This window comes from Anolis sagrei, chromosome 12 (genome assembly GCF_037176765.1).
Source record: "Anolis sagrei isolate rAnoSag1 chromosome 12, rAnoSag1.mat, whole genome shotgun sequence".
Classification (NCBI taxonomy): Eukaryota; Metazoa; Chordata; class Lepidosauria; order Squamata; family Dactyloidae; genus Anolis; species Anolis sagrei.
Window position 1 is genome coordinate 15299173 of NC_090032.1, and position 27741 is coordinate 15326913.

General features: G+C 47.4%; 1 protein-coding gene across 1 annotated transcript; it reads left to right on the top strand.

The window, feature by feature from the left end:
• The first annotated feature begins 568 nt into the window (after nucleotides 1–568).
• On the top strand, nucleotides 569–26203 carry OTUB1 (OTU deubiquitinase, ubiquitin aldehyde binding 1). Its single transcript, XM_060758439.2, has 7 exons — nucleotides 569–680; nucleotides 11663–11724; nucleotides 16197–16295; nucleotides 16456–16574; nucleotides 20290–20374; nucleotides 23957–24151; nucleotides 25743–26203. Exons 1-7 carry the CDS (start codon nucleotides 626–628, stop codon nucleotides 25938–25940), a joined length of 813 nt encoding a protein of 270 aa, XP_060614422.1. The 5' UTR covers nucleotides 569–625; the 3' UTR covers nucleotides 25941–26203.
• The last annotated feature ends 1538 nt before the right edge of the window (nucleotides 26204–27741 follow it).

Consider the following 27741-nt stretch of genomic DNA (forward strand, 5'->3'; position numbering starts at 1 on the left):
GGGACGAGGGACAGGGCCTTCTCTGTGGTGGCCATCCAGACTCCATATCTGAACCCACACGTTCCCTCCGTTCATCTGGAGAGGCCCTGCTCACGATCTCCCACCTGCGTCGCAAGCGCGTTTGGTGGGGACGAGGGACAGGGCCTTCTCTGTGGTGGCCCCCCAGACTCCATATCTGAACCCACACGTTCCCTCCGTTCATCTGGAGAGGCCCTGCTCACGCTCCCCCCTGCATCGCAAGCGCGCTTGGTGGGGACGAGGGACAGGGCCTTCTCCGTGGTGGCCCCCCAACTTTGGAACTCTCTCCCCAAGGACATCAGACAAGCCCCAACGTTGGCAGTCTTTAGGAAGAGCTTGAAGACCTGGCTGTTCCAGTGTGCCTTTCCAGAATAGGAAACTCCCAGCACCATGTCCCAAACGCGCTTTGTTAGAGATTTAAGAAAAAAGCTGGTCCAGGGAAGTGACGTCACGGCCTGGAAGGCACGCGGCTTGTGTTGTGATGACGTCACAGCGGGAGGCCTACCAAAGAGAAGCGCAGGCGAGAGAGAGGGAGAGAGGAGCGCTTCCGGTTTGCCCACTATGCCACCCGGAAGCGCTTGCTTTCCAGGGCTGTGAGGAGGGGAAGATGGCGGCGGAGGAGCCTCAGCAGCAGCCGGAGCCCCTTGGTGGGGACACGGACGGTAATGGGAGACCTCAGGGGGCACAAAGGGGGACTCACCTCCGGGAATGGAGAGCTCGGGCCTCCGAGGGAGCGACTGCCTCCCTTTCCTGGCCTCGAATGGGCCCTTTACTTTTTCCAATGGAGCCCCCGGTTGGACTAGGCCTCGCCGTTGCCTTGCCCCGGCAACCAGGGGGGCGTGGGAGGGGCGCCCCCGTCTCCATGGAAACGGAGGAGCAGAAAGGGCCTTGTAACTTTGGGCTTCAGAAGAGAATGCTGAAGGAAGGAAGGAAGGAAGGGAAGAAGGGAGGAAGGAAGGGAGGAGGGACAGGCTTCCATATTGGGAATATTACTATTATTATTATTATTATTATTATTATTATGGTCTCCTTGCAAATTGGAGGTTCTAAACTGCTTTAATACTACACTAGGTCTGGGCCAACTAAGGCCTTCCAGATGTTTTGGACTTCAACTTCCAGCATTCCTAGCAGCCTCAGGCCCCTTCCCTTGGACTTCAACTCCCAGCATTCCTAGCAGCCTCAGGCCCCTTCCCTTGGACTTCAACTCCTACCATTCCTAGCAGACTCAGGCCCCTTCCCTTGGACTTCAACTCCCAGCATTCCTAGCAGACTCAGGCCCCTTTCCTTAGACTTCAACTCCCAGCATTCCTAGCAGCCTCAGGCCCCTTCCCTTGGACTTCAGCTCCCACCATTCCTAGCAGCCTCGGGCCCCTTCCTTTTCCCACTGAACTCATACCATTTCTAACAGTCTCAGGCCCCTTCCCTTGGACTTCAACTCCCAGCATTCCTAGCAGCCTCAGGCCCCTTTCTTTACCCTCTCACCTCCTACCAGGCCCCTTCCTTTTCCCACTGAACTCATACCATTCCTAACAGCCTCGGGCCCCTTCCTTTCCCCCCTGAACTCATATCATTCCTAGCTGGGAGTTGAAGTCCAATGGAAGGGGCCTGAGTCTGCTAGGAATGGTAGGAGTTGAAGTCCAAGGGAAGGGGTCTGAGGTTGCTAGGAATGCTGGGAGTGGAAATCCAAGGGAAGGGGCCTGAGGCTGTTAGGAATGGTAGGAGGTGAGAGGGTAAAGAAAGGGGCCTGAGGCTGTTAGGAATGGTGGGAGTTGGAGTCGAAGGGAAGGGGCTTGTGGCTGTTAGGAATGTTAGGAGTTCTGGGGGAAAAGGAAGGGGCCTGAGGCTGTTAGGAATGCTGGGAGTTGAGAGGGGAAAGGAAAGGGCCTGAGGCTGATAGGAATGCTGGGAGTTGAAGTCCAAGGGAAGGGGCCTGAGGCTGTTAGGAATGGTAGGAGTTGAGGGGGGAAAGGAAGGGGCCTGAGGATGCTAGGAATGCTGGGAGTTGGAGTCCAAGGGAAGGGGCTTGAGTCTGCTAGGAATGGTATGAGTTCAGGGGGAAAAGGAAAGGGCCTTAGCCTGTTAAGAATGGTGGGAGTTGAAGTCCCAAGGGAAGGGGCCTGAGGCTGCTAGGAATGAGGAGTTGAAGTCCAAGGGAAGGGACCTGAGTCTGCTAGGAATGCTGGGAGTTGAAGTCCAAGGGAAGGGGTCTGAGTCTGCTAGGAATGAGGAGTTGAAGTCCAAGGGAAGGGGGCTGAGGCTGCTAGGAATGGTGGGAGTTGAAGTCCAAGGGAAGACCTAAGTCTGCTAGGAATAATGGGAGTTGAAGTCCAAGGGAAGGGGTCTGAGTCTGCTAGGAATCGTAGGAGTTAAAGTCCAAGGGAAGGGGCCTGAGTCTGCTAGGAATGGTGGGAGTTGAAGTCCAAGGGAAGGGTGCCTGAGGCTGCCAGGAATGGTGGGAGTTGAAGTCCAAATACCCAGAGGGCCCAAGTTAGTCCAGGTCTGTTTTTAACCCCATTTGAAAACAACTTTACGAAGGCACAACTTTGCTAGGAGATAATGAGGTTGATTGGATGTCATGGCTGTTCTTCTGAAGGAAAGATAACCATGGTTTGTGCTGTGGAAATACCTCTGTTGCCGCCAGTGGGTGCAATCGTAGTTAAAATGTTGTTATTCTTGCATTTCGACCCAGCAGCGATTCCTAACCTTTGATTCTACAGGAGTTTGGTACTCCCAGAAGCACCAGCCCATGGTGATCCGCATCTTGTCACATTATGAATCGATTACTGCAATGTGTTCTACATGGGGTTGCCTTTGAAGACTGTTTGGAAGCTTAAATTGGTCCAATGGGCGGCTGCCAGTCTGCTACCGAGCACAATTCAAAGTGCTGGGTTTAGCCCATCTTACTTGTCTGAATGTATCTCCCCCTATGAACCAATTCAGAGATTAATATTGTCTGGGAAGGCCCTGGTCTCGGTCCCGCCTGCATCACAAGCACGAGTGGTGGGGATGATAAACAGGGCCTTCTCAGTGGTGGCCCCTCCCTAGTGACATTAGATCAGCTCCCTCCCCTTCTAGCCTTCAGAAAGAAAGTCAAAACCTGGCTCTGCGATCAAGCTTTCAGAGAATAGTTCAATTCAATAATAGACCTGGAATATGTACAACAAACAAATAACAAATCAGAATAGTGGATAAAACAATCTCAATATATTATCGAAGGCTTTCATGGCCGGAATCACTGGGTTGTTGTAGGTTTTTCCGGGCTATATGGCCATGTTCTGGAGGCAATTTTGGAGGCAAAAAATTGCCTCCAGAACATGGCCATATAGCCCGGAAAAACCTACAACAACCCAATCTCAATATAAAATTATAAAACTAATTGGAAAAATAACTTAAAATTAAACTTAAATAAACAACACATCACACAACAGTTACCACATGATGAACTCTTAAAATTTAGACTTAAAAGGCATTAAAAGCTGAGATGGTTTACAGCAGGCATGGGTAAACTTCGGCCCTCCAGGTGTTTTGAACTTCAACTCCCATAATTTCTCACAGCCTACCGCTGCCCGTTGGATGCTGTAAACCAGGCATGGGCAAAATTTGGCTCTCCCAAGTGTTTTGGGCTTCAACTCCCACAATTTCTAACAGCCTACCAGCGGTTAGGAATTGTGGGAGTTGAAGTCCACAACACCTAGAAAGCCAAAGTTGGCCCATGCCTGGCTTACAGCGTCCAATGGGCAGTGGTAGGTGTCCAATATCTAGGCAAGGGTATATATGGAGATGTACTAGTCCTCCTCCTCTCTGTAAGCTAAGGCGCATAAGTAAGTTTTTCAAAGCTTTTAAAACGAGATGAGAGAGGGGGGCATTTTTAGTTCTTTTGGGAGGAAGGGAGCGATAATGGAGAAGGCCCCTCCTTCATTCCCACCAACCATGCTTGAGACAGGGATGGGACCAAGAGCAGGGCATCCTCCACAGACCGCTGTGATATGCTGCTTTGTATACAGTGCGCGTGCTGGTTTGTATATTATAATAATAATAGTAATACTAATGCTGGTTTGTTTATTATTATTATTATTATTATTATTATTATTATTATTCTAATCTAGGCTATGGGCTGTTGAAGTCCAAAATACCAGAGTTGTCCCATGCCTGTTCTAACTCCATTAGGAATGGTGGGAGTTGAAGCCCAAAGCACATAGAGAGCACAAAGTTGTCCCAGGCCTGTCCTAACTCCATTAGGAATGGTGGGAGTTGAAGTCCAAAACATACGGAGGGCCAAAGTTGTCCCAGGTCTGTCCTAACTCCATTTGGAATGGTGGGAGTTGAAGCCCAAAACACACAGAGGGCCAGAGTTGTCCCAGGCCTGTCCTAACTCCATTAGGAATGGTGGGAGTTGAAGCCCAAAACACACAGAGAGCCAGAGTTGTCCCAGGCCTGTCCTAATTCCATTAGGAATGGTGGGAGTTGAAGCCCAAAGCACACAGAGGGCCAAAGTTGTCCCAGGCCTGTCCTAACTCCATTAGGAATGGTGGGAGTTGAAGTCCAAAACTTCCGGAGGGCCAAAGTTGTCCCAGGCCTGTCCTAACTCCATTTGGAATTGTGGAAGTTGAAGCCCAAAACACATGGAGGGCCAGAGTTGTCCCAGGCCTGTGCTAATTCCATTAGGAGTTGTGGGAGTTGAAGCCCAAAACACACAGAGGGCCAGAGTTGTCCCAGGTCTGTCCTAACTCCATTAGCAATGGTGGGAGTTGAAGCCCAAAACATACGGAGGGCCAAAGTTGTCCCAGGCCTGTCCTAACTCCATTTGGAATTGTGGAAGTTGAAGCCCAAAACACATGGAGGGCCAGAGTTGTCCCAGGCCTGTGCTAATTCCATTAGGAGTTGTGGGAGTTGAAGCCCAAAACACAAGGAGGGCCAGAGTTGTCCCAGGTTTGTCCTAACTCCATTAGGAATGGTGGGAGTTTATAAACAAGCTTTATAACCCTTTATAAACAAGCTTTATAAACAATAAGCTTTATAATAGCTTTATAAAGATCAGCCAACAAAAAATATAACAAAGCCAGCGGACCTGATGAGACCTGATGAGCCAACAATGTGATGTGGCGGCAAAAAAAGCCAATGGGATGTTGGCCTGCATCAATAGGAGCATAGTGTCTAGATCTAGGGAAGTCATGCTCCCCATGCTCTATTCCGCTTTGGTTAGACCACACCTGGAATATTGTGTCCAATTCTGGGCACCACAATTCAAGAGAGATATTGACAAGCTGGAATGTGTCCAGAGGAGGGCGACTCAAATGATCAAGGGTCTGGAGAACAAGCCCTATGAGGAGTGGCTTAAGGAGCTGGGCATGTTTAGCCTGAATAAGAGAAGGATGAGAGGAGATATGACAGCCATGTATAAATATGTGAGAGGAAGCCACAGGGAGGAGGGAGCAAGCTTGTTTACTGCTTCCCTGGAGATTAGGACGCAAGGGAACAATGGCTTCAAACTACAAGAGAGGAGATTCCATCTGAACATGAGGAAGAACTTCCTGACTGTGAGAGCCGTTCAGCAGTGGAACTTTCTGCCCTGGAGTGTGGTGGAGGCTCCTTCTTTGCAAGCTTTCAAAGAGAGGCTAGATGGCCATCTGTCAGGAGTGATTTGAATGCAATATTCCTGCTTCTTGGCAGGGGGTTGGATTGGATGGCCCATGAGGTCTCTTCCAACTCTTTGATTCTATGATTCTATGATTAACTCACTGTGCAACTGGGGGCTTCAGACCTCTACTAGGCAGAGAGCTTTTTCGATTGTGGCCCCTTATTTATGGAATGCCTTGCCAGTTGAAACCCGAACCATCCGAGAGCTACCTGCTTTTCGGCAAGCCTGTAAAACCTTTCTTTTCCTACAAGCTTTCGATGGGTGAATAACTCGGGACTATGTCGGTTCTCGTTTTTATTATATTTTAAAGTTGGTTGTATTGTTTAATCTACTGCTGTAAACCGCTCCGAGCCAAATTGGGAGTGGCGATATACAAGTCTAATAAATAAAATAAATAAAATATATAATGTAGTGAAATACATTAACTATATAGCAGTGTAGATGGGGCCAGGGAAAGACTGAGAAACTGCAAGTCGCTTCTGGTGTGTGATAATTGTCTATCTACAAGGATGTTTGCCCAGGGGACACCCAGACTTTTTACTATCCTTGTGGGAGACTTCTAACATGTCCCCACGTGGGGGCTATTCATTTCCAGGGCCTGCTGAGTAGCTATAACAGGGTTGGACTAGGGTTAGTAAAATGAGGTAGGGGAGGGCTAGGGAAGTGGGTAGGGTACAGAGTAGATATAATAGGGCTGGACTAGGGTTAGTAAAATGAGGTAGGGGAGGGCCGGAGAAGTGGGTAGGTACAGAGTAGCTATAATAGGGCTGGACTGGGGATAGTAAAATGAGGTAGGTGTGGGCCGGGGAAGTGGGTAGGTACAGAGTAGCTATAATAGGGCTGGACTAGTGTTAGTAAAATGAGGTAGTGGAGGGCAGGGGAAGTGGATAGTGTACAGAGTAGCTATAATAGGGCTGGACTGGGGTTAGTAAAATGAGGTAGGGGAGGGCCGGGGAAGTGGGTAGGTACAGAGTAGCTATAATAGGGCTGGACTGGGGTTTGTAAAATGAGGGAGTGGAGGGCCGGGGAAGTGGGTAGGGTACAGAGTAGCTATAATAGGGCTGGACTAGGGTTAGTAAGCTCCCGGTGGCGCAGTGGGTTAAAGCACTGAGTTGCTGAGCTTGTTGATCGAAAGGTCGCAGGTTCGATTCCGGGGAGCGGCGTGAGCTTCCGCTGTCAGCCCCAGCTTCTGCCAACCTAGCAGTTTAAAAACATGCAAATGTGAGTAGATCAATAGGTACCGGCGGGAAGGTAACGGCGCTCCATGCAGTCATGCCGGCCACATGATCTTGGAGGTGTCTAAGGACAACACTGGCTCTTTGGCTCAGAAATGGAGATGAGCGCCACACCCCAGAGTCAGACATGACTGGACTTAATGTCAGGGGACTACCTTTACCTTAGGTTTAGTAAAATGAGGTAGTGGAGGGCCGGGGAAGTGGGTAGGGTACAGAGTAGCTATAATAGGGCTGGACTAGGGTTAGTAAAATGAGGGAGTGGAGGGCCGGGGAAGTGGGTAGGGTTCAGAGTAGGTATAATAGGGCTGGACTGAGTATGACAGGTGAAAATAGGGTTATGCAATGTGCAGACAATCTTAAATCTCTACTAAAGTGCTTCTGGAGATATATTGCTGGAATTTCCTATTCTGGAAAGGCACACCAGAACTGCCAGGTCTTCAAACTCTTCCTAAAGACTGCCAGTGTAGGGGCTTGTCTGATGTCCTTGGGGAGGGTATTCCAAAGTTGGGGGGCCACCATAGAAAAGGCCCTGTCCCTCGTCCCCACCAGACGCTCCTTCGACGCAGGTGGGATCGCGAGCAGGGCCTCTCCAGATGAACGAAGAGAATGCGTGGGTTCATAGACAGAGATGCGGGTCTACGGCTGGACTAGGGTTAGTAAAATGAGGAAGGGGAGGGCTGGGGAAGTGGGTAGGGTACAGAGTAGGGACCTAATTGATGTTGTGGACAGTGGAGACCAGGCATGTTGTGGTATGGCCTGGGCCTAACCTGGGGAACCCCTGCCCTAGTTTGTCCCGTATAATATATTGCTCCTGAATTTAATTTTGCACAGAGCTCCTGCTCTTTAACGATTCTTGGGATGCAGCTTTTAGCCAAGGATGTATGCTGACTGCTGGCCTCTTTTTGAAGGGGAAAATCCTGGTGGATTGCCATCCTTCTGTTGCCCAGGAGGAAAGGACGGGCTGCAGCCTGCAATCCTGATTGCAGAAGACGGCGCCGCAGTTGTCTGCTTCTGCCTCATTGCGGCTGGGAGTCAGGGCACCTTTTCGACAATGATGTATGATGTGGAACGGCCCCGGTTCAGGGTTTTCCCTTTTCTGCAGCCGCGAGGGGATCATGCCGGAGGAAGCCCGTGAGGACCAGCGCCTGGCCCTGTTGCAAAAGCAGATAAACTTCCAGGCGGGCTGCTGCTTTGCAGTGGGCTGGGAAGGGAAGTCTGTCGCGCCAGGTCTCGGCTTCTGCGGTGGCGGATTTTCCAATGGATGCCCCCTTGGTGCCCGGCCGCAAGCGGGCCTCCTCAGCGGCCTCTCTCCTTGCCAAAGCATTGTACCCAGCGCAGCTTGTCATGCTAATCAGGCAGGGGTGGGCCGCTTGCTCTGCCCTGGGGGCCCAGTGCCGCACCGGAGGCTGCAGGCCCAAGAGCTGCAGCAGAGGTGCGACTTCGGCATTGCTGGCAAGCCTTTCACTTATGTGTGTGAGTGAGTGAGCGAGCGAACGAATGAGTGGGTAAATGGTTCAGTTTTTCACGCATGTATGTATATGTATCTACATTTCTGAAATACTTTAAGCTACAGCATGAATGTAGCTCATGATGGATGGACAGCTGTATGGTATCCACTCCTAGTCACAGGATTTTTTTTACTTACAGCTCCCACCCCTAACTAACATCATTAGGGATGAGGAGCGGCTTAAGGAGCTGAGCATGTTTAGCCTGAAGAAGAGAAGGCTAAGAGGAGGTATGATAGCCATAGACCGGGCCTTCTCGGTGGTGGCCCCTCGCCTGTGGAATGCACTCCCGGGGGAGATTAAGTCATCAACATCCCTCCTTGCTTTCAGAAGGAAGCTAAAAACCTGGATGTGGGACCAGGCCTTTGGGTAAGCTGGCAGATGGACAAAGACAACCAATGACGACCAGAGTAGGAAAGGATAATGACGATGCTAGATGGATTACGGACTATGAATTGGCACACATTGAGCACAGAATGATTTTATTGCTGCTAGTATACTGTTTGATTGTTTTAATTAGTTATAATTGTTGACATTACATGGAAAATTTGTGTATTGTTTATTGTATATTGTTCTGTATTTTGTGAATTGCTAGGCATCAAATTGTGCCTTTTGTAAGCCGCCCTGAGTCCCCTCTAGGGGTTGAGAAGGGCGGGGTAGAAGCACTCCAAATAATAATAATAATGATGATGATGATGATAATAGACCACACCTGGAATATTGTGTCCAATTCTGGGCACCACAATTCGAGAGAGATATTGACAAGCTGAAATGTGTCCAGAGGAGGGCGACTAAAATTATTAAGGGTCTGGAGAACAAGCCCTATGAGGAGCGGCTTAAGGAGCTGGGCATGTTTAGCCTGAAGAAGAGAAGGCTGAGAGGAGATATGATAGCCATGTATAAATATGTGAGAGGAAGCCACAGGGAGGAGGGAGCAAGCTTGTTTTCTGCTTCCCTGGAGACTAGGACACGAAACAATGGCTTCAAACTTCAAGAAAGGAGATTCCATCTGAACATTAGGAAGAACTTCCTGACTGCGAGAGCCGTTCAGCAGTGGAACTCTCTGCCCTGGAGTGTGGTGGAGGCTCCTTCTTTGGAAGCTTTTAAACAGAGGCTGGATGGCCATCTGTCAGGAGTGCTTTGAATGCAATATTCCTGCTTCTTGGCAGGGGGTTGGACTGGATGGCCCATGAGGTTTCTTCCAACTCTTTGATTCTGTGATTCTATGATGGTGTTAACAGTCCAGAACATCAGTGCGGACTTGTTGTTACTTCTTTGTGCTGTGTTGGATTCGAATTTGTGCATTACCATGGGGTTTTTTTTCTGTGTCGGGAGCGACTTGAGAAGCTGCAAGTCGCTTCTGGTGTGAGAGAATTGGCTGTCTGCAAGAAGGTTGTCCAGGGGATGCCTAGATGTTCAAACTACAAGAAAGGAGATTCCATCTGAATATGAGTAAGAACTTCCTGACTGTGAGAGCTGTTCAGCAGTGGAACTCTCTGCCCTGGTGTGTGGCGGAGGCTCTTTCTTTGGAAGCTTTTAAACAGAGGTTGGATGGCCATCTGTCAGGGGTGCTTTGAATGCGATATTCTTGCTTCTTGGCAGGAGGTTGGACTGGATGGCCCATGAGGTCTCTTCCAACTCTATGATTCTAATGTTTTACCATCCTTGTGGGGAGGCTTCTCTCGTGTCCCTGCATGGGGAGCTGGAGCTGACAGAGGGAGCTCATCCGTACTCTCCCTGGATTCGAACCTCTGACCTGTCAGTCTTTTGTCCTGCCAGTGCAAGGGTTTAACTGGGGGTGATCTTGGGGCTGTCCTCCCTTTTTCAGCCTGTTTTTGATTTTTTTTTCTTTGTTATATAGATTTTTATTTAATTTCCGAGTGACAATGTAAGTGGGGGAACAATTGTGAGATATAGTAAAGTAGGAAAACAATGATAGAAAAAACCATCTTAAGCAAATAAGAAAAACAAGAGATATGGGGAAGGGGAAAAATAGGAATAAAAAGAATAAATAATAATAATAATAATAATAATAAAAATAAAATCAGACAGGGTAAGGCTCTCGCTTCTTCTTCCTCTCTGAAAACAGGAAGGGTGATACATTGAAAGTGTGGGAACAATTTTCATAAAGAAAAGTTTGGAAAGATGGAAGAGATTTTGAAGATAGGCCAATTTCTAACTTTATTTATTTAAAACTTTTATATCCTGATCGTCTCACCTCCGTAGAGGGACTCAGACCAGTTTTACCATTCTTGTGGGAGGTTTCTCTCATGTCCCCGCATGGGGAGCTGGAGCTGACAGAGGGAGCTCATCCGCGCTCTCCCCAGATTAGAACCTCCAACCTGTCGATCTTCAGTCCTGCCAGTGCAGGGGTTTAAACGGGGTGATCTTGGGGCTGTCCTCCCTTTCTCAGCCTGTTTTTGATGTTTTATCATCCTTGTGGGAAGCTTCTCTCATGTCCCCGCATGGGGAGTTGGAGCTGACAGAGGGAGCTCATCCGTGCTCTCCCCGGATTCAAACCTCTAACCTGTCGATCTTCAGTCCTGCCAGTGCAGGGGTTTAAACGGGGTGATCTTGGGGCTGTCCTCCCTTTCTCAGCCTGTTTTTGATGTTTTAACATCCTTGTGTGAGGCTTATCTCGTGTCCCCGCATTGGGGAGCTGGAGCTGACAGAGGGAGCTCATCTGTGCTCTCCCCGGATTCGAACCTCCAACCTGTCGATCTTCAGTGATGCCAGTGCAGGGGTTTAACCGGGGTGAGCTTGGGGCTGTCCTCCCTTTCTCAGCCTGTTTTTGATGTTTTATCATCCTTGTGGGAGGTTTCTCTCATGTCCCCGCATGGGGAGCTAGAGCTGACAGAGGGAGCTCATCCGTGCTCTCCCAGGATTTGAACCTCCGACCTGTTGATCTTCAGTTCTGCCAGCATAAGGATTTAACTGGGGGTGACCTTGGGGTTGTCCTCTCTTTCTCAGCCTGATAGAGTTGAGAAGATAATGTGTGCGAAGCAGGAAAAGCCCAGGATAGAGATATATAGTTAAATTGTGAAACTTTGCCCTGCAGATTTCATAATGTTGGGCTTCCTTTTCGGGGAATTTGCTGCCTCGTTTCGCATCCTTCGACCTTGCGTCTGGTTTTGGGCTCTGTGGGCGCAGGCTCATTTTGTCGTGAGCATTTCCCTTCTCTTTTCGGTGCCAGAAACATTTGCAAACGAGAGACCGAGCCAGAGCGAAGGGACCTTTCTCAACGGCATTGTTCTCTTCTCTTTCAGGAGTGAATTGCTTGGCCTACGATGAAGCCATAATGGCTCAGCAGGATAGAATTCAGCAGGAGGTGAGCACTCAGAAAGAGAGCGGTTTCTGGTGCATGAGAGAGCAAAGACGCTGCCAGACTTGTACTGTCTCATCTCCATTTGTTTACTGTCCCGCCTAAAGATTCAGCTGCAATGGGCAGATGCCCCAGTTTTCATTGTGTTACTTCTGTTGACCTGTCCTATTTATTATTTATTTATTTGGTGCATTTGTTAACCGCCGCTCTCAGCCCTAGGGCGACTCGCGGCGGTGTACAACATATAAAAAACACATTTCACAATCAGCTACAACGGCAAAACAACATATCACTAATACATTATCATTTAAATTACACTAAAGTAATCCGCTTCGTCTTATCATAGAATCATAACCAATCTCATAGTCAATATTCCGTTCCAGTTGTCATTTCCAGTTACTGTAGCCTTTAGTTGAATGCCTTCTCGAATAGCCATGTCTTCAGGCTCTTCCGGAAGGACATAAGGGAGGGCGCCTGTCTGATGTCAACAGGGAGGGTGTTCTGTCCTAGAATCATTCAAAAATCCCTAATTACTTTACAATGTAATTGCCTCTTTGATTTTTAGAATATCATGAAATAAGGGGTTTAAGATATCTTGGGTTTTTGGCTGGTGACAATGTATGGGAACGATTCTTCTGGAGCAGCATTGCATAGTTCATAGGAAAGCCCCTTCTCTAGAAACGTTCGAAAAGGACCTTAAAACCCGGCTCTTCCACTTTGGCGAGTAGGTGCACAATATGACACCATTGCACCCCTCAACGCTCTTCCCACTGGAATACACGCCCTCCAAATGGGAAGTTTAGCTTCACAACTATTATCCCTGCAGATAACTTGCTCCTATTTTTATCTCATTAGAGTCTTAGAATCGTTTCTATCCTGTACATGTGGCCCGCTCATTGTTATTGTGATTGTGTTTATTGGAATGTTATTTTATGACTATATAATTTTTTTTTCTTGATGTAATTTGATGGTGTTGTTTATTTTTTATGCTCTGGTTTTATTTTGTTGTAATATGTTGTCTGGGCTTGGCCCTATGTAAGCCGCTCCGAGTCCCCATTGGGGAGATGGTGGCGGAGTATAAGGGAAGCTGGGGCTGACAGACGGGAGTTCACCCCACTCCCTGGATTTGAACCACTGACCTTTCGGTTAAGCAGTCCTGCAGACACGAGGGTTTAACCCATTGTGCCACCGGGAGCTCCTAGTGTTCTAAATTATATTATTAGTTAATACAGTAGTACTTGTGGCCCTCTACATGTTTTGGACTTCAGCTCCCAGAATTCCTCTCCATTGGACAAGTTAGCAATAGGGGCCTTCTGGGAGTTGAGGGCTCAAACTCCTGGAGGGCCACAAGTTTGATGCCTCTGAAAGGGATACTTCAAATGTATAGAAAATGTTTTGATGTAATATTTTTTAAATGTTTTTTTATTCATTTAATTTTGTGATTCTCAATTCTTAAGAGCTTTAAGAACAAGGTTTTCGTATTTCCTTCTTTGCTTCCATGCTGGGCTTCTTTTTTATGCAGATGAACAACTTGTAGCTTTGCTCACGCAGAGCTTCCTTTCACACCAAACTTACACAGAAGCTTCACACTGTACCTTTACACACAAGGCCTTCAACTTGGGGCTCCTCTAACGAAGCTTCTCACAGACTAAGGCCTACCTCACACTGTGAGACCTTCTCTCACAGACTAAGGCCTACCTCACACTGGAAGGTCTTCTCTCACAGACTTAAGGCCTACCTCACACTGTGAGATTTTCTCTCACAGACTAAGGCCTACCTCACACTGTGAGGCTTTCTCTCACAGACTAAGGCCTACCTCACACTGTGAGGCCTTCTCTCACAGACTAAGGCCTACCTCACACTGTGAGGTCTTCTTTCACAGACTAAGGCCTCCCTCACACTGTGAGGCGTTCTCTCTCAGGCTAAAGCCTACCTCACATTGTGAGATCTTCTCTCATAGACTAAGGCCTACCTCACACTGTGAGGTCTTCTTTCACAGACTAAGGCCTACCTCACACTGTGAGGCCTTCTCTCACAGACTAAGGCCTACCTCACACTGTGAGGCCTTCTCTCACAGACTAAGGCCTACCTCACACTGTGAGGTCTTCTCTCACAGACTAAGGCGTACCTCACACTGTGAGACTTTCCCTCACAGACTAAGGCCTACCTCACACTGTGAGGCCTTCTCTCACAAAGGCCTACCTCACACTGTGAGGTCTTCTTTCACAGACTAAGGCCTACCTCACACTGTGAGGCCTTCTCTCACAGACCAAGGCCTACCTCACACTGTGAGGCTTTCTCTCACAGACTAAGGCCTACCTCACACTGGAAGGTCTCTCACAGACTAAGGCCTACCTCACACTGTGAGGCCTTCTCTCACAGACTAAGGCGTACCTCACACAGTGAGACTTTCATAGACTAAGGCCTACCTCACACTGTGAGGTCTTCTTTCACAGACTAAGGCCTCCCTCACACTGTGAGGTCTTCTCTCACAGACTAAGGCGTACCTCACACTGTGAGACTTTCTCTCACAGACTAAGGCCTACATCACAAAGTGAGGCCTTCTTTCACAGACTAAGGCCTACCTCACACTGTGAGACCTTCTCTCACAGACTAAGGCCTACCTCACACTGTGAGACCTTCTCTCACAGACTAAGGCCTACCTCACACTGTGAGGCCTTCTCTCACAGACTACGGCCTACCTCACACTGTGAGGCCTTCTCTCACAGACTAAGGCCTACCTCACACTGTGAGGTCTTCTTTCACAAACTAAGGCCTCCCTCACACTGTGAGGCCTTCTCTCACAGACTAAGGCCCACCTCACACTGTGAGGCCTTCTCTCACAGACTAAAGCCTCCCTCACACTGTGAGGCCTTCTCTCACAGACTAAAGCCTACCTCACATTATGAGATCTTCTCTCACAGACTAAAGCCCACCTCACACTGTGAGATCTTCTTTCACAGACTAAGGCCTTCTCTCACAGACTAAGGCCTATCTCACACTGTGAGGCCTTCTCTCACAGACTAAAGCCTACCTCACATTGTGAGATCTTCTCTCACAGACTAAGGCCCACCTCACACTGTGAGGCCTTCTCTCACAGACTAAGGCCTACCTCACACTGTGAGACCTTCTCTCACCGACTAAGGCATACCTCACACTGTGAGGCCTTCTCTCACAGACTAAGGCCTACCTCACACTGTGAGGCCTTCTCTCACAGACTAAGGCCTACCTCACACTGTGAGGTCTTCTTTCACAGACTAAGGTCTACCTCACACTGTGAGACCTTCTCTCACAGACTAAGGCCTACCTCACACTCTGTGAGACTTTCTTTCACAGACTAAGGCCTCCCTCACACTGTGAGACCTTCTCTCACAGACTAAGGCCTCCCTCACACTGTGAGGCCTTCTCTCACAGACTAAGGCCTACCTCACACTGTGAGACCTTCTTTCACAGACTAAGGCCTACCTCACACTGTGAGACCTTCTCTCACAGACTAAGGCCTACCTCACACTGTGAGGTCTTCTTTCACAGACTAAGGCCTACATCACACTGTGAGACCTTCTCTTACAGACTAAGGCCTCCCTCACACTGTGAGGCCTTCTCTCACAGACTAAGGCCTACCTCACACTGTGAGGTCTTCTTTCACAGACTAAGGCCTACCTCACACTGTGAGGCCTTCTCTCACAGACTAAGGCATACCTCACAGTGTGAGGTCTTCTTTCACAGACGAAGGCCTACCTCACACTGTGAGGCCTTCTCTCACAGACTAAGGCCTACCTCACACTGTGAGATTTTCTCTCACAGACTAAGGCCTACCTCACACTGTGAGGTCTTCTTTCACAGACTAAGGCCTTCCTCACACTGTGAGGCCTTCTCTCACAGACTAAGGCCTACCTCACACTGTGAGGTCTTCTCTCACAGACTAAGGCCTACCTCACACTGAGGCCTTCTCTCACAGACTAAGGCCTACCTCACACTGTGAGATTTTCTTTCACAGACTAAGGCCTTCCTCACATTGCGAGGCCTTCTCTCACAGACTAAGGCCTACCTCACACTGTGAGGCTGTAAGTATACTGTTTGAAGGGCGGGGTAAAAATGTTCGAAATAAATAAATTCTCTCACAGACTAAGGCCTCTCTCACACTGTGACGTCTTCTCACAGACTGAGACCTTTCTCCCACTGAGGTTTGCCTCAGACTACTAAGCTACAGGCACACTTATTTATATAGAACTGCAGCTTTTGCTGAGTCATTGCATACAGTTAATTTTTAATATTTCTGACAAGCATGTCTTGAAACGACACGGTATTATCTCATCCCATGCTTTGCTCTCTCCTCTGAATCAAAGCCACAACTGTGTGCAGATGTGTTCGTTGCTGAGCATCACAGAAATGCAAGCCTACATTCCCAATGCTAGGCAGTGTGACGGACTCTCCTTTCCCCTTCCCAAATCCTCACATGCTGACATTTTTCTTTGCAGATCGCTGTCCAGAACCCATTAGTCTCCGAAAAGATGGAATTGACAGTCCTGTACAAAGAATACGCTGACGATGACCATGTATATCAGCAGAAGATCAAGGTAAATTAGTACGGGTTTGTGTATGTGTCTTAATATCTCTGATTTCACCTCTGGTTTGTGAAATGATGTATTGTCTCAAAAGTGTGTTGGCAACGTGAAATGTTAGGAAAGCTCAGAGCTAGAGACACACATCACTCCTCTGCTTGTTCTCTTTGCATAGGATCTTCTGCAGAAGTATTCGTTCATCCGGAAGACGAGGCCAGATGGCAACTGTTTCTACCGGGCGTTTGGCTTTTCCCATTTGGAGGCTCTTTTGGAGGACGGGAAAGAACTTCAACGGTATGATGGTGGGAACATTGGGTCCAGTTGCCAAACTAATGGGGTTTGGGGGGATGTTTATGTACTGTCTGCCTTTGTTATTTGTATAATCGGATTGAATGTTTGCCATTTATGTGTACTGTAATCCGCACTGAGTCCCCTTGGGGGGATAGGGCGGAATATAAATCTATCTATATATATAAATCTGTTAGGTTGGTTCAACCGGACAGCAAAACTCACAAACCCCCCAACGAAACTTAACCAAAATTCCCATGCCCATAACACAACCCACAAGGTCCAAACATACCTACTCAAAATGAAAAACAACACAACAACACACTCACAAAACGGCAAAACAACAAAACTCAAAAAACCCCAACGAAACTTAGCCAAAATTCCCATGCCCATAACACAACCCACAAGGTACAAACATATCTACTCAAAATGAAAAACAACACAACAACACACTCACAAAACGGCAAAACAACAAAACTCAAAAAAAACCAACGAAACTTAACCAAAATTCCCATGCCCATAACACAACCCACAAGGTCCAAACATATCTACTCAAAATGAAAAACAACACAACAACACACTCACAAAACGGCAAAACAACAAAACTAAAAAAAAAAAACCAACGAAACTTAACCAAAATTCCCACGCCCATAACACAACCCACAAGGTCCAAACATATCTACTCAAAATGAAAAACAACACAACAACATACTCACAAAACGGCAAAACAACAAAACTCAAAAAAAAAAACCCAACGAAACTTAACCAAAATTCCCATGCCCATAACACAACCCACAAGGTACAAACATATCTACTCAAAATGAAAAACAAGACAACAACACACTCACAAAACGGCAAAACAACTGAACATGCGCATTGGTGCCCAGCCGCAAGTTCCCTGGCGCGCGCACACAGTCTTCCGGCCAACGTTCCCTCTGCGGAAGCCATGCCCACTCCAATGCCCACTCAAACAATGATGGATCTGGACCGAACGCTACACAAATACTCAATATGCCCAAATGTGAACACTGGTGGAGTTTGGGGTTCAGAATGTTCTTTGATTGTAGGTGAACTATAAATCCCAGCAACTACAACTCCCAATTGTCAAGATTCTATTTTCCCCAAACTCCACCAGTGTTCACATTTCGGCATATTGAGCATTCGTGCCAAGAGAAAATAGAATCTTGACAATTGGGAGTTGTAGTTGCTGGGATTTATAGTTCACCTACAAAACATTCTGAACCCCACCAACGATGGAATTGAACCAAACTTGGCACATAGTTCTCCCATGACCAACAGAAAATACTGGAAGGGTTTGGTGGGCAGTGTCCTTTGGTTTTGGGGTTGTAGTTCACCTCCATCCAGAGATCACTGTGGACTCAAACAATGATGGATCTGGACCAAACTTGGCACGAATGCTCAATATGCCGAAATGTGAACACTGGTGGAGTTTGGGGAAAATAGAATCTTGACAATTGGGAGTTGTAGTTGCTTGGATTTATAGTTCACCTACAATCAAAGAACATTCTGAACCCCACCAACCATAGAATTGGGCCAAACCTCCCACACAGAACCCCCATATGGGCCACAGCAATGCGTGGCAGGGGACAGCTAGTAATGTATATTATTATCGTTGAAGGTTTTCATGGCCGGAATTACTGGGTTGTTGTGTGTTTTCCAACTTATCTGTCCGAACGCATCTCTTCCTTGGAACCTTCCGGGACTTTAAGATCATCTGGGGAGGCCCTGCTCTCGGTCCTGCCTTTGTCACAAGCATGGCTGGCGGGGACGAGAGACAGGGCCTTCTCAGTGGTGGCCCCTCGGCTATGGAAAGCCCTCTCTAAGGGCATCAGATCTGTCCCCTCCCTTTTCACATTTCGGAAAGTTGGCTTTTTGAGCAGGCATTTGCACATACAGTGTAACAGACATAGGGAAATGGAATAGTTTGATGATGTGATTGGACGATGTTTTGAACGAGGAGACCCTAATGATACATGTTTTTATTGATTGTATTGATTCTGTTACGGTTTTATTATTCGATTGTTTTATTATATTGAAATTGTATTTTATGGTCTTGGTATCAAGCAGTGGCTGGTCATTTGTGTAAATGTTGAACATTGATGGGTCGAGCATGCTCCCCTGAGGCAGGCCGTTCTTCTGTTTCCGCCATCTGCTTCTCTGGCCCTGGAACTCAGCAAAAAAGCTCCTGTTTTGTAGCAGGTTTCCTATATATAAATGGGGTTTATATATCTGGAATGCCCAAGGTAGTTGTCTATTTGAGGTAGCTGTGAATGCAGCAATTGGCCACCTTGATTAGCATTTAATGGCCTGGCAGTTTTCAAGGTCTGGCTTCTTACTGCTTGGGGGAATTCTTTGTTGGAAGGTGATTAGTTGACCCTGATTGTTTCTTGTCAGGAATTCCCCTGTTTTTGAGTGTTGTTCTATAATAATAATAATAATAATAATGGGAGGCTTCTCTCATGTCCCTGCATGAGGAGCTGGAGCTGGTAGAGGGAGCTCATCCGCCTCTCCCCGGATTCGAACCTGCGACCTGTCGGTCTTCAGTCCTACCGGCACAGGGGTTTAACCCACTGCGTCACCCGGGGGCTCCAATAATAATAATAATAATAATAATAATAATAATAATAATTATTATTATTATTATACTGACACAAACACACAGTATGTCACAGCAAACGAGATCTATATGCTGGATTTTGTATCACAAAATCACAAGTCGAACACTCCCCAAGCGTCTAGGACTGTGTGATGTGTTATTATTATTTGAAACGCAACAAGATGAATCATAGAATCAAAGAGTTGGAAGAAACCTCATGGGCCATCCAGTCCAACCGCATTCTGCCAAGAAGCAGGAACATTGCATTCAAATCACCCCTGACAGATGGCCATCCAGCCTCTGTTTAAAGGTTTCCAAAAAAGGAGCCTCCACCACACTCCAGGGCAGAGAGTTCCACTGCTGAATGGCTCTCATAGTCAGGAAGTTCTTCCTCATGTTCAGGTGGAATCTCCTTTCTTGTAGTTTGAAGCCATTGTTTCGTGTCCTAGTCTCCAGGGAAGCAGAAAACAAGCTTGCTCCCTCCTCCCTGTGGCTTCCTCTCACATATTTATACATGGCTATCATATCTCTTCTCAGTCTTCTCTTCTTCAGGCTAAACATGCCCAGCTCTTTAAGCCGCTCCTCATAGGGCTTGTTCTCCATACCCTTGATCATTTTAGTCACCTTCCTCTGGACACATTCCAGCTTGTCAATATCTCTCTTGAATTGTGGTGCCCAGAATTGGACACAATATTCCAGGTGTGGTCTCACCAAAGCAGAATAGAGCATGGGGAGCATTACTTCCCTAGATCTAGACACTATGCTCCTATTGATGCAGGCCAAAATCCCATGGTGACTAAAATGATCATATTGTTGGCTCATGTTTAACTTGTTGTCCACGAGGACTCCAAGATCTTTTTCACACGTATGAGTCCACAGCAGACACTGTGCTGGCTGCTGTTGTTGTTGTTATTATTGTTGTTGTTGTTGTTGTTGTTGTTGTTATTATTATTATTATTATTATTATGGTATTCGATACCGTATTCAAAATGCAGGTGGCAGTTTCTCTGAAATTTTACTCAAGTTTGGTTCCTTGGTGCACAAAGCAGAATAACACTTGGTCTGGATTTTTATATAATGTTTATATATATATACACCTTGCAGCTTCAAAGAAGTGGCCGCCAAAAGCAAGGAAGTGTTGGTGTCACAGGGCTTCACGGAGTTCACCATTGAGGACTTCCACAACACGGTAAGGCCTGCCCTGATTCAAATGATGTCTTTGATTCTATGATTCTATTATTCTTCTCCATATCTGGCTCTCTCAGAAGCTGGAAATGGTGGGATTTTGTAGTTTGAAACATACCCAGAATGCTCCAGTTTGGGAAATTATGCTCTATGACAGTGGTTCTCAACCTGTGGATCTTCAGGTGTTTTGGCCTACAACTCCCAGAAATCCCAAGCAGTTTACCAGCTGTTAGGATTTCTGGGAGTTGAAGGCCAAAACATCAGTGGACCCACAGGTTGGGAACCACGGCTCTAGGAAGTGATGAAGGGGATTCGCAGGTTCAGGAATGAAGACCACCTATATTTCAGCCTTCGGCACATTTGGCATAAGTATCATAGCCTGGCCTCCTTTTCCCTTTAAAATACCATTCTATTTTAAAGCAGGAATATGGAAGGGAAGGAGACATAGTTAATATGATGGAGAGGAGTCCTGAATTATTCTCTTTGTTGGCGTGAGGAATGCAGTTCTGGAAACAAAGCTCACTTTGCCTTAGGTGTTGTCTCTGCCTAGATTTTATCTTTGGTGTTCTTTGGTATATGTGCTGTACATTGTCTCCTTGGAATAAACAGACGTATACAGCACTTTTAAATACTGTGTTTACTGGACAATAGTGAACTTAAAAAGAAAAGAAGCGAGTGAAAGTTTGCAATGAAGCAAACTCCCACTTGCTTCCACTTTTCTGGACCGCTGCAATTCTTTAACCATAGTTAAGAGATTGGGAGATGTTATGTTTTGCTGGCTAGAGCAGGTATGGGCCAACCCAGGCCTGGGGTCTGATCTCGCCCCTTGGGCTCTTTTTCCTCCTCTCTCAATATTTTATCCTTCCTTCTCTCTTTCCTTCACCCTTTCCTCCCACCCTCCTTCCTTCCCTTTCATCCTTTCCTCTCTCCTTCCTTTCTTCTCTTCCTTCCTTTCCGCCATTGATTTTAATTGCGTCATTATGTGTTGTTAACGTTATTGCTTTGTTTTTTGAGTTATTTTGTTGCTGTTGTTGTTATTGTTTTTATTATTGTATTTGGCTCAGCCTCATGTAAGCCGCACCGAGTCCTCCGGGAGATGGTAGCGGGGTACAAATAAAGGATTATTATTATTATTATTATTATTATTATTATTATTATTATTTCTTCCCTCTTCCTTCTTTTCTCTTTCTCCTTCCTTTCTTCCCTTTTGTCTTTCCTTCCTTCCCTCTTTTCTTCCTCCTCCTCCTTCTCCTCCCTCCCTCCCTGCCCCTTTGTCTTATTTCTCTTTCCTCCCTCCCTCTCCATTCCCTTCCATCCTTCCTTCCATCCTTCTCTTACTCCCTTCCTTCCTTCTCTCTTTCTTTCCTCCTTCCCTTTCCCTTCCTTCCTTCCTTCCTTCCTTCCTTCCTTCCTTCCTTCCTTCCTTCCTTCCTCCCCCCTCCCATGCTCCTCCCTCCCTCCCTCCCTCCCTCCCTCCCTCCCTCCCTTCCTTCCTTCCTTCCTTCCTTCCTTCCTTCCTTCCTTCCTTCCTTCCTTCCTTCCTTCCTTCTGTCCCTCCTTTCCTCCCTCCATTTTGTGTTTCCTTCCTTCCCTCTTTCCTTCCTCCTTCTCTTCCCTCCCTCCCACCCCCTTTGTCTTATTTCTCTTTCCTCCCTCCCTCTCCATTCCCTTCCACCCTTCCTTCCTTCCATCCTTCTCTTAGTCCCTTCCTTCCTTCTCTCTTTCTTTCCTCCTTCCCTTCCCCTTCCTTCCTTCCTCCCCCATCCCATGCTCCTTCCTTCCTCCCTCCCCCCTCCCATGCTCCTCCCTCCCTCCCTCCCTCCCTCCCTTCCTTCTGTCCCTCCTTTCCTCCCTCCATTTTGTGTTTCCTCCCTTCTCTCCTCCCTCCCATCCTTCCCTTCCCTTTCTTTCCTCCCTCCCTTCCTTCTGTCCTTCCTTCGCTAGCTCCATTTTTTGTTTTCTTCCTTCTCTCTTTCCTCCTTCCTCCCTCCCCCCCTCCCATCCTTCCCCTTCCTTCCTCCCTCCCTCCCCCCTCTCATGCTCCTTCCTTCCTTCTGTCCCTCCTTCCCTCCCTCCATTTTGTGTTTCCTTCCTTCCTTCTCCCTCCCTCCCTCCCATCCCAGTGTTCTTGTCCGAACGTATCTCCTTCTATGTCCCACCTCAGAGTTTAAGATCTTCTGGGGAGGCCCTGCTCTCAGCCCCACCTTTATCACGTGTGTGGCTGGTGGGGACGAGAGACAGGGCCTTCTCAGTGGTGGCCCCTCGCCTGTGGAATTCACTCCCCGGGGAAATTAGGTTGTCAACATCCCTCCTCTCCTTCAGGAGAAAGCTGAAGACATGGATATGGGACCAGGCATTTGGGTAGTCTGGCAGGGTAACAAGGTAATGATGACTAGAGTTGGAAAGGACTATGGCAATGCTAAACGGATTGACGGATTTTAGAACACGATGAACGCAGGCTTTAGAGCGGTTTTAGTTGATATTGTATTGTGTTGTATTGTACTGTATTAATTGTCTGTTTTTAATCTATTGTGTTATTGTTATTGCATTTTATTGTAATTGTGGGCATCGAATTGTGCCGGATGTAAGCCGCCTTGAGTCCCCCCTCAGGGGTGAGAAAGGCGGGGTAGAAATGACCGAAATAAATAATAAATAAATCCTTCTCCTTCCTTCCTCCCTCCCTCCCTCCCCCTCCCATGCTCCTTCCTTCCTTCTGTCCCTCCTTCCCTCCCTCATTTTTGTCTCCATTTTGTGTTTCCTTCCTTCTCTCTTTCCTCCTTCCTTCCTTACTTCCTCCCTCCCTCCATCCCTCCCATCCGTCCCTTCCCCTTCCCTTTTCCCTTCCTCCTTTCCTCCTGGGGGATGTTCAGCTGGGAGAAGGTAGAGCAGGAACATGAGAACCATGTTTCCAGATCTCAAAAGGTCTCCCGTTGAGTAGGAGGAGGGGGAACACTGACTTTCCATTGCTCTAGAGACCAGGGCACAAGGCAGCAACGGGTTCAAATGGCAGAAAAAAAAGATTCAATTGAAAAGATTAGGAAGAACTTCCTGGAGAGTGGCCTAGGCTGTCTGAGAGTGTGGTGGAGTCTCCTTCTCTGGAGGCTTTTCCACAGAGGCTGACTGTCAGGAGTGCTTTGTTTGTGCCTTCCTACATGGCAGGGGGTTGGACTGGATGGCCTTTGGTGGTCTCCTCCCTCCTGGCCCACCCACCTCACTCCAGTCTGCCACGTGGCCCCTAAATTAGAAAGTTTGCCCATGCCTGGGCTAAAGTGTAAATGTTTTTGGGTTGGGAACATCAACAAGAAACATTACCCAGGGAAGACCGACTCTATTTACTCAGTGCTGTTGTGAGTTTTCCAGGCTGTATGGCCATGTTCCAGAAGCATTCTCTCTTGACGTTTCGCCCACACTTATGGCTGGCATCCTCAGAGGCTGTGAGGTCTGTTGGAAACTAGGAAAATGGGGTTTATATATCTCTATTTACTCTTTCCACGTCCCTCATTGCTTTACAACATTTATGCAATGCCTATGACGTGAAATAATAATACCTCATCGTCGTTGTTGTTTTTTTTTACAAACTCTTTAGTTCATGGATCTGATAGAACAAGTGGAGAAGCAGACCACTGTCTCGGAGCTACTGGGCTCCTTCAATGACCAGAGCACCTCGGATTACCTTGTGGTTTACCTGCGGCTGCTCACCTCGGGGTACCTGCAGCGGGAGAACAAGTTTTTCGAGCACTTCATTGAAGGAGGACGAAGCATAAAGGAGTTTTGCCAGCAGGTAAGGAAATGGGTGACAAGGAAAGATTGCACACAGGCAGGCCTGGGCCAACTTGGGCCCTCTGGGTGTTTTGGACTTTGACTCCCACCATTCCTAACAGCCTCCCACCATTCCTAACAGCCTTTCCTCCCTTCCCTTTTGTCTTTCCATCCTTCTTCCTTCCTCGTTACTTCCCTCCCTCTCTTACCTCCCTCTTTCTCCTTCCATCCTTCCCTTCCTCCCTTTCACCCTTCCTTCCTTATCTCTTTCCTCCCTCCCTTCCCTTTTGTCTTTCCTTCCTTCTTCCTCCTTACCTCCCTCCCTCCCTTACCTCCCTCTTTCTTCTTCCATCCTTCCCTTCCTCCCTTTCACCCTTCCTTCCTTATCTCTTTCCTCCCTCCCTTCCCTTTTGTCTTGCCTTCCTTCTCCCTTTCCTTCCTCCTTACCTTCCTCTTACCGCCCTCTTTCTTCTTCCTTTCTTCCCTTCCTCTCTTTCATCTTTCCTTCCCTCTTTCCTCCTTCCTTCCCTTCGACCCTTTTTTCCTTCCTTTCCTCTTGTCTTGCTTTCCTCCTTACCTTCCTCCCCCTCTTACCTCTCTCTTTTTCCTTCCATTCTTGCCTTCCTCCCTTTCATCCTTCCTTCCTTCTTGTGGCCCTCCTTCCCTCTCTCCCTCTTTCTCTCTCCCTCCTTCCTTCCCTTCCACCCTTGTAGTCCTTCCTTCCTCCCCTTTTGTCTTGCCTTCCTTCTCTTTCCTTCCTCCATACCTCCTTCCCTTCTGTACCTCCCTCTGTCTCATTCCATCCTTCGCTTCCTCTCTTTCATCCTTCCTTCTTTTTTCCCCTCCTTCCCTCTCTCCCTCTTTCTCCCCCCCCCCTTCCTTCCCTTCCATCCTTTCTTTCTTTCTTTCCCCTTCCCTCCCTCCCTCCCTTTTGTCTTGCCTTCTCTCTTTCCTTCCTCCTTATCTACTCCCTCTCTTACCTCCCTCTTTCTCCTTCTATTCTTCCCTTCCTCCCTTTCATCCTTCCTTCCATCTTTCCTCCCTACTTCCCTCTCTCTCTTTCTCCCTCCCTTCTTCCTTCCCTTCCACCCTTTTTGTCCTCCCTCCCTCCCTCCCTCCCTTTTGTCTTCCTTTTCTCTTTCCTTCCTTACCTCCCTCCCTCTCTTGCCTTCCTTTTTCTCCTTCCTTTCCTCCCTTTCGTTCTTCCTTCCCTCTTTTCTCCCTCCTTCCCTCTCTCTTTCTCCTTCCTTCCTTCCCTCTTCCTTCCCTCCTTTCCCCTCTCCCTCTTTCTCCTTCCATCTTCCCTTCTTCCCTTTCCTCCTTCCTTCTTTCTCTCTTTCCTTCCTCCTTCCTTCCATCACCAGGCCCCAGTCCTCTTAGTGGGGAGTGCCTGCATGCGGCCCCCAAGTTTGAAAGTTTGCCCAGGCCTGGCTTACAACCTAGATTTAATACCTCTTAAAAAAACAAAAAACAGGGTTTGTGTGCCTGTTGTGACAGGAAAGGCTAGATGTGTGGTTGTGAGGCCCCAGACATCCTCCCAAGGGGCGGAGGGCGCTGGGACGGATCCTGCTTGGGAGGGTAACTCTGCCTGTGGCTCTCTCCTCTCTTCCCAGGAGGTGGAGCCCATGTGCAAGGAGAGCGACCACATCCACATCATTGCGCTGGCCCAGGCCCTCAACGTCTCCATCCTCGTGGAGTACATGGACCGGGGCGAGGGCGGCACCACCAACCCCCACGTCTTCCCCGAGGGCTCGGAGCCCAAAGTGTATCTACTGTACAGACCGGGACATTATGATATCCTATATAAATAGCGGGCGGGGCACAGCCTGGCAAAGGAGCCAAGCCCCCCCCCCCCTTTTTCCATTCTCTCGCGCATTCTGTCTCGCTCCACGTTTCCCCACCGTCCTTCCCGCCGGGCAGCATTCGTCTGTGGTTGTAAATGGTGATCGCTCTTACTGACATCTCGCCGCTCACTTGGTTTGTTATTATTCTATTTTTTTTCCTCCTTCTTCTTTTGTTGTTACACTTACACACTCTCTTCTGTGTTTTATTAAAGGGGATGCCGGTGAAACAACTCTCCCTTGCTTATAGCCTGTCTTTTGCTGGTTATTGTGGGGCAGAGGTACCCATTTCCCCTGGAAAAGGTATAACACTGTGAGGAAGTCAGGACCTTCTCAATTTGTTGGGCACCTTTTGGTTTCCTTTGACACAAAATGATGAATTTTCAGTATTTCAAGCAGGCCTGTACAATCTTTGAGTTGCTTTGAGTCTCTTTGAGGAGAGAAAAAGTGGGGCTTTAATAATAATAATACTAATAATAATAATAATAATAATAATAATCCTAGACACTTGGGAAGTGTTTGACTTGTGATTTTGTGATATGAAATCCAGCATATAGATCTTGTTATAATAATAATAATAATAATAATAATAATAATAATCCTAGACGCTTGGGAAGTGTTTGACTTGTGATTTTGTGATATGAAATCCAGCATATAGATCTTGTTTGCTGTGACATACTGTGATTATTATTATTATTATTATTATTATTAAATAATAATAATAATAATAATCTAAAGTATTGTCGAAGGCTTTCATGGCTGGAATCACTCAGTTCTTGTGGGTTTTTTCGGGCTATATGGCCATGTTCTAGAGGCATTTCTCCTGACGTTTCGCCTGCATCTATGGCAAGCATCCTCAGAGGTAGTGAGGTCTGTTGAAACTACACCTCACACCTCTGAGGATGCTTGCCATAGATGCAGGCGAAACGTCAGGAGAAATGCCTCTAGAACATGGCCATATAGCCCGAAAAAACCCACAAGAACTGAATAATAATCTATATAAATAAAAATGTGGTGTTCACATTTGGGCATATTGAGTCTTCGTGTAGAGTTTGGTCCAGATCCAACATTGTTTGAGTCCACAGAGATCTCTGGATGTAGGGGAACTACAACTCCAAAACCAAAGGACCAAACCCTTCCAGTATTTTGGTCATGGGAGAACTGTGTGCCAAGTTTGGTTCAATTCCATTGTTGGTGGGGTTCAGAATGCTCTTTGATTGTAGATGAACTATAAATCCCAGCAACTACAACTTCCAAATGACAAAATCGATATTTTTTTTGAGTGAAGGACATACAATGGGTTGTTAGGTGTCTTGTGTCCAAATTTCGTGTCAGTTTGTCCAGTGGTTTTTGAGTTCTGTTAATCCCACAAACGAACATTACACTTTTTTATATATGTGTATATATGTATGTTTGTATGTGTATATACACAAATATACACACACAAAATACATATACACAGACTGGGCCACAGCAAAGAATGGTAGGGGACGGCTAGTAGTAGTAGTAATAATAACAACAACAACACAACAACTTTGGGGGATTCTCCTTCTCTCTCTCGCTCTCCTCCAGTGGCGCCAGGGAAGCCACGAGGGCGAGGGCAATGGCCCTTCCTTCCTCCCTTCCTTCCTTCCTTCCTTCCTTCCTTCCTTCCTTCCTTCCTTCCTTCCTTCCTTCCTTCCTTCCTTCTCTCCCTCTTACTCTCCTTCTCTCTCTCGCTCTCCTCCAGCGGCGCCAGGGAAGCCACAAGAGGGCGAGGGCAATGGCCCTG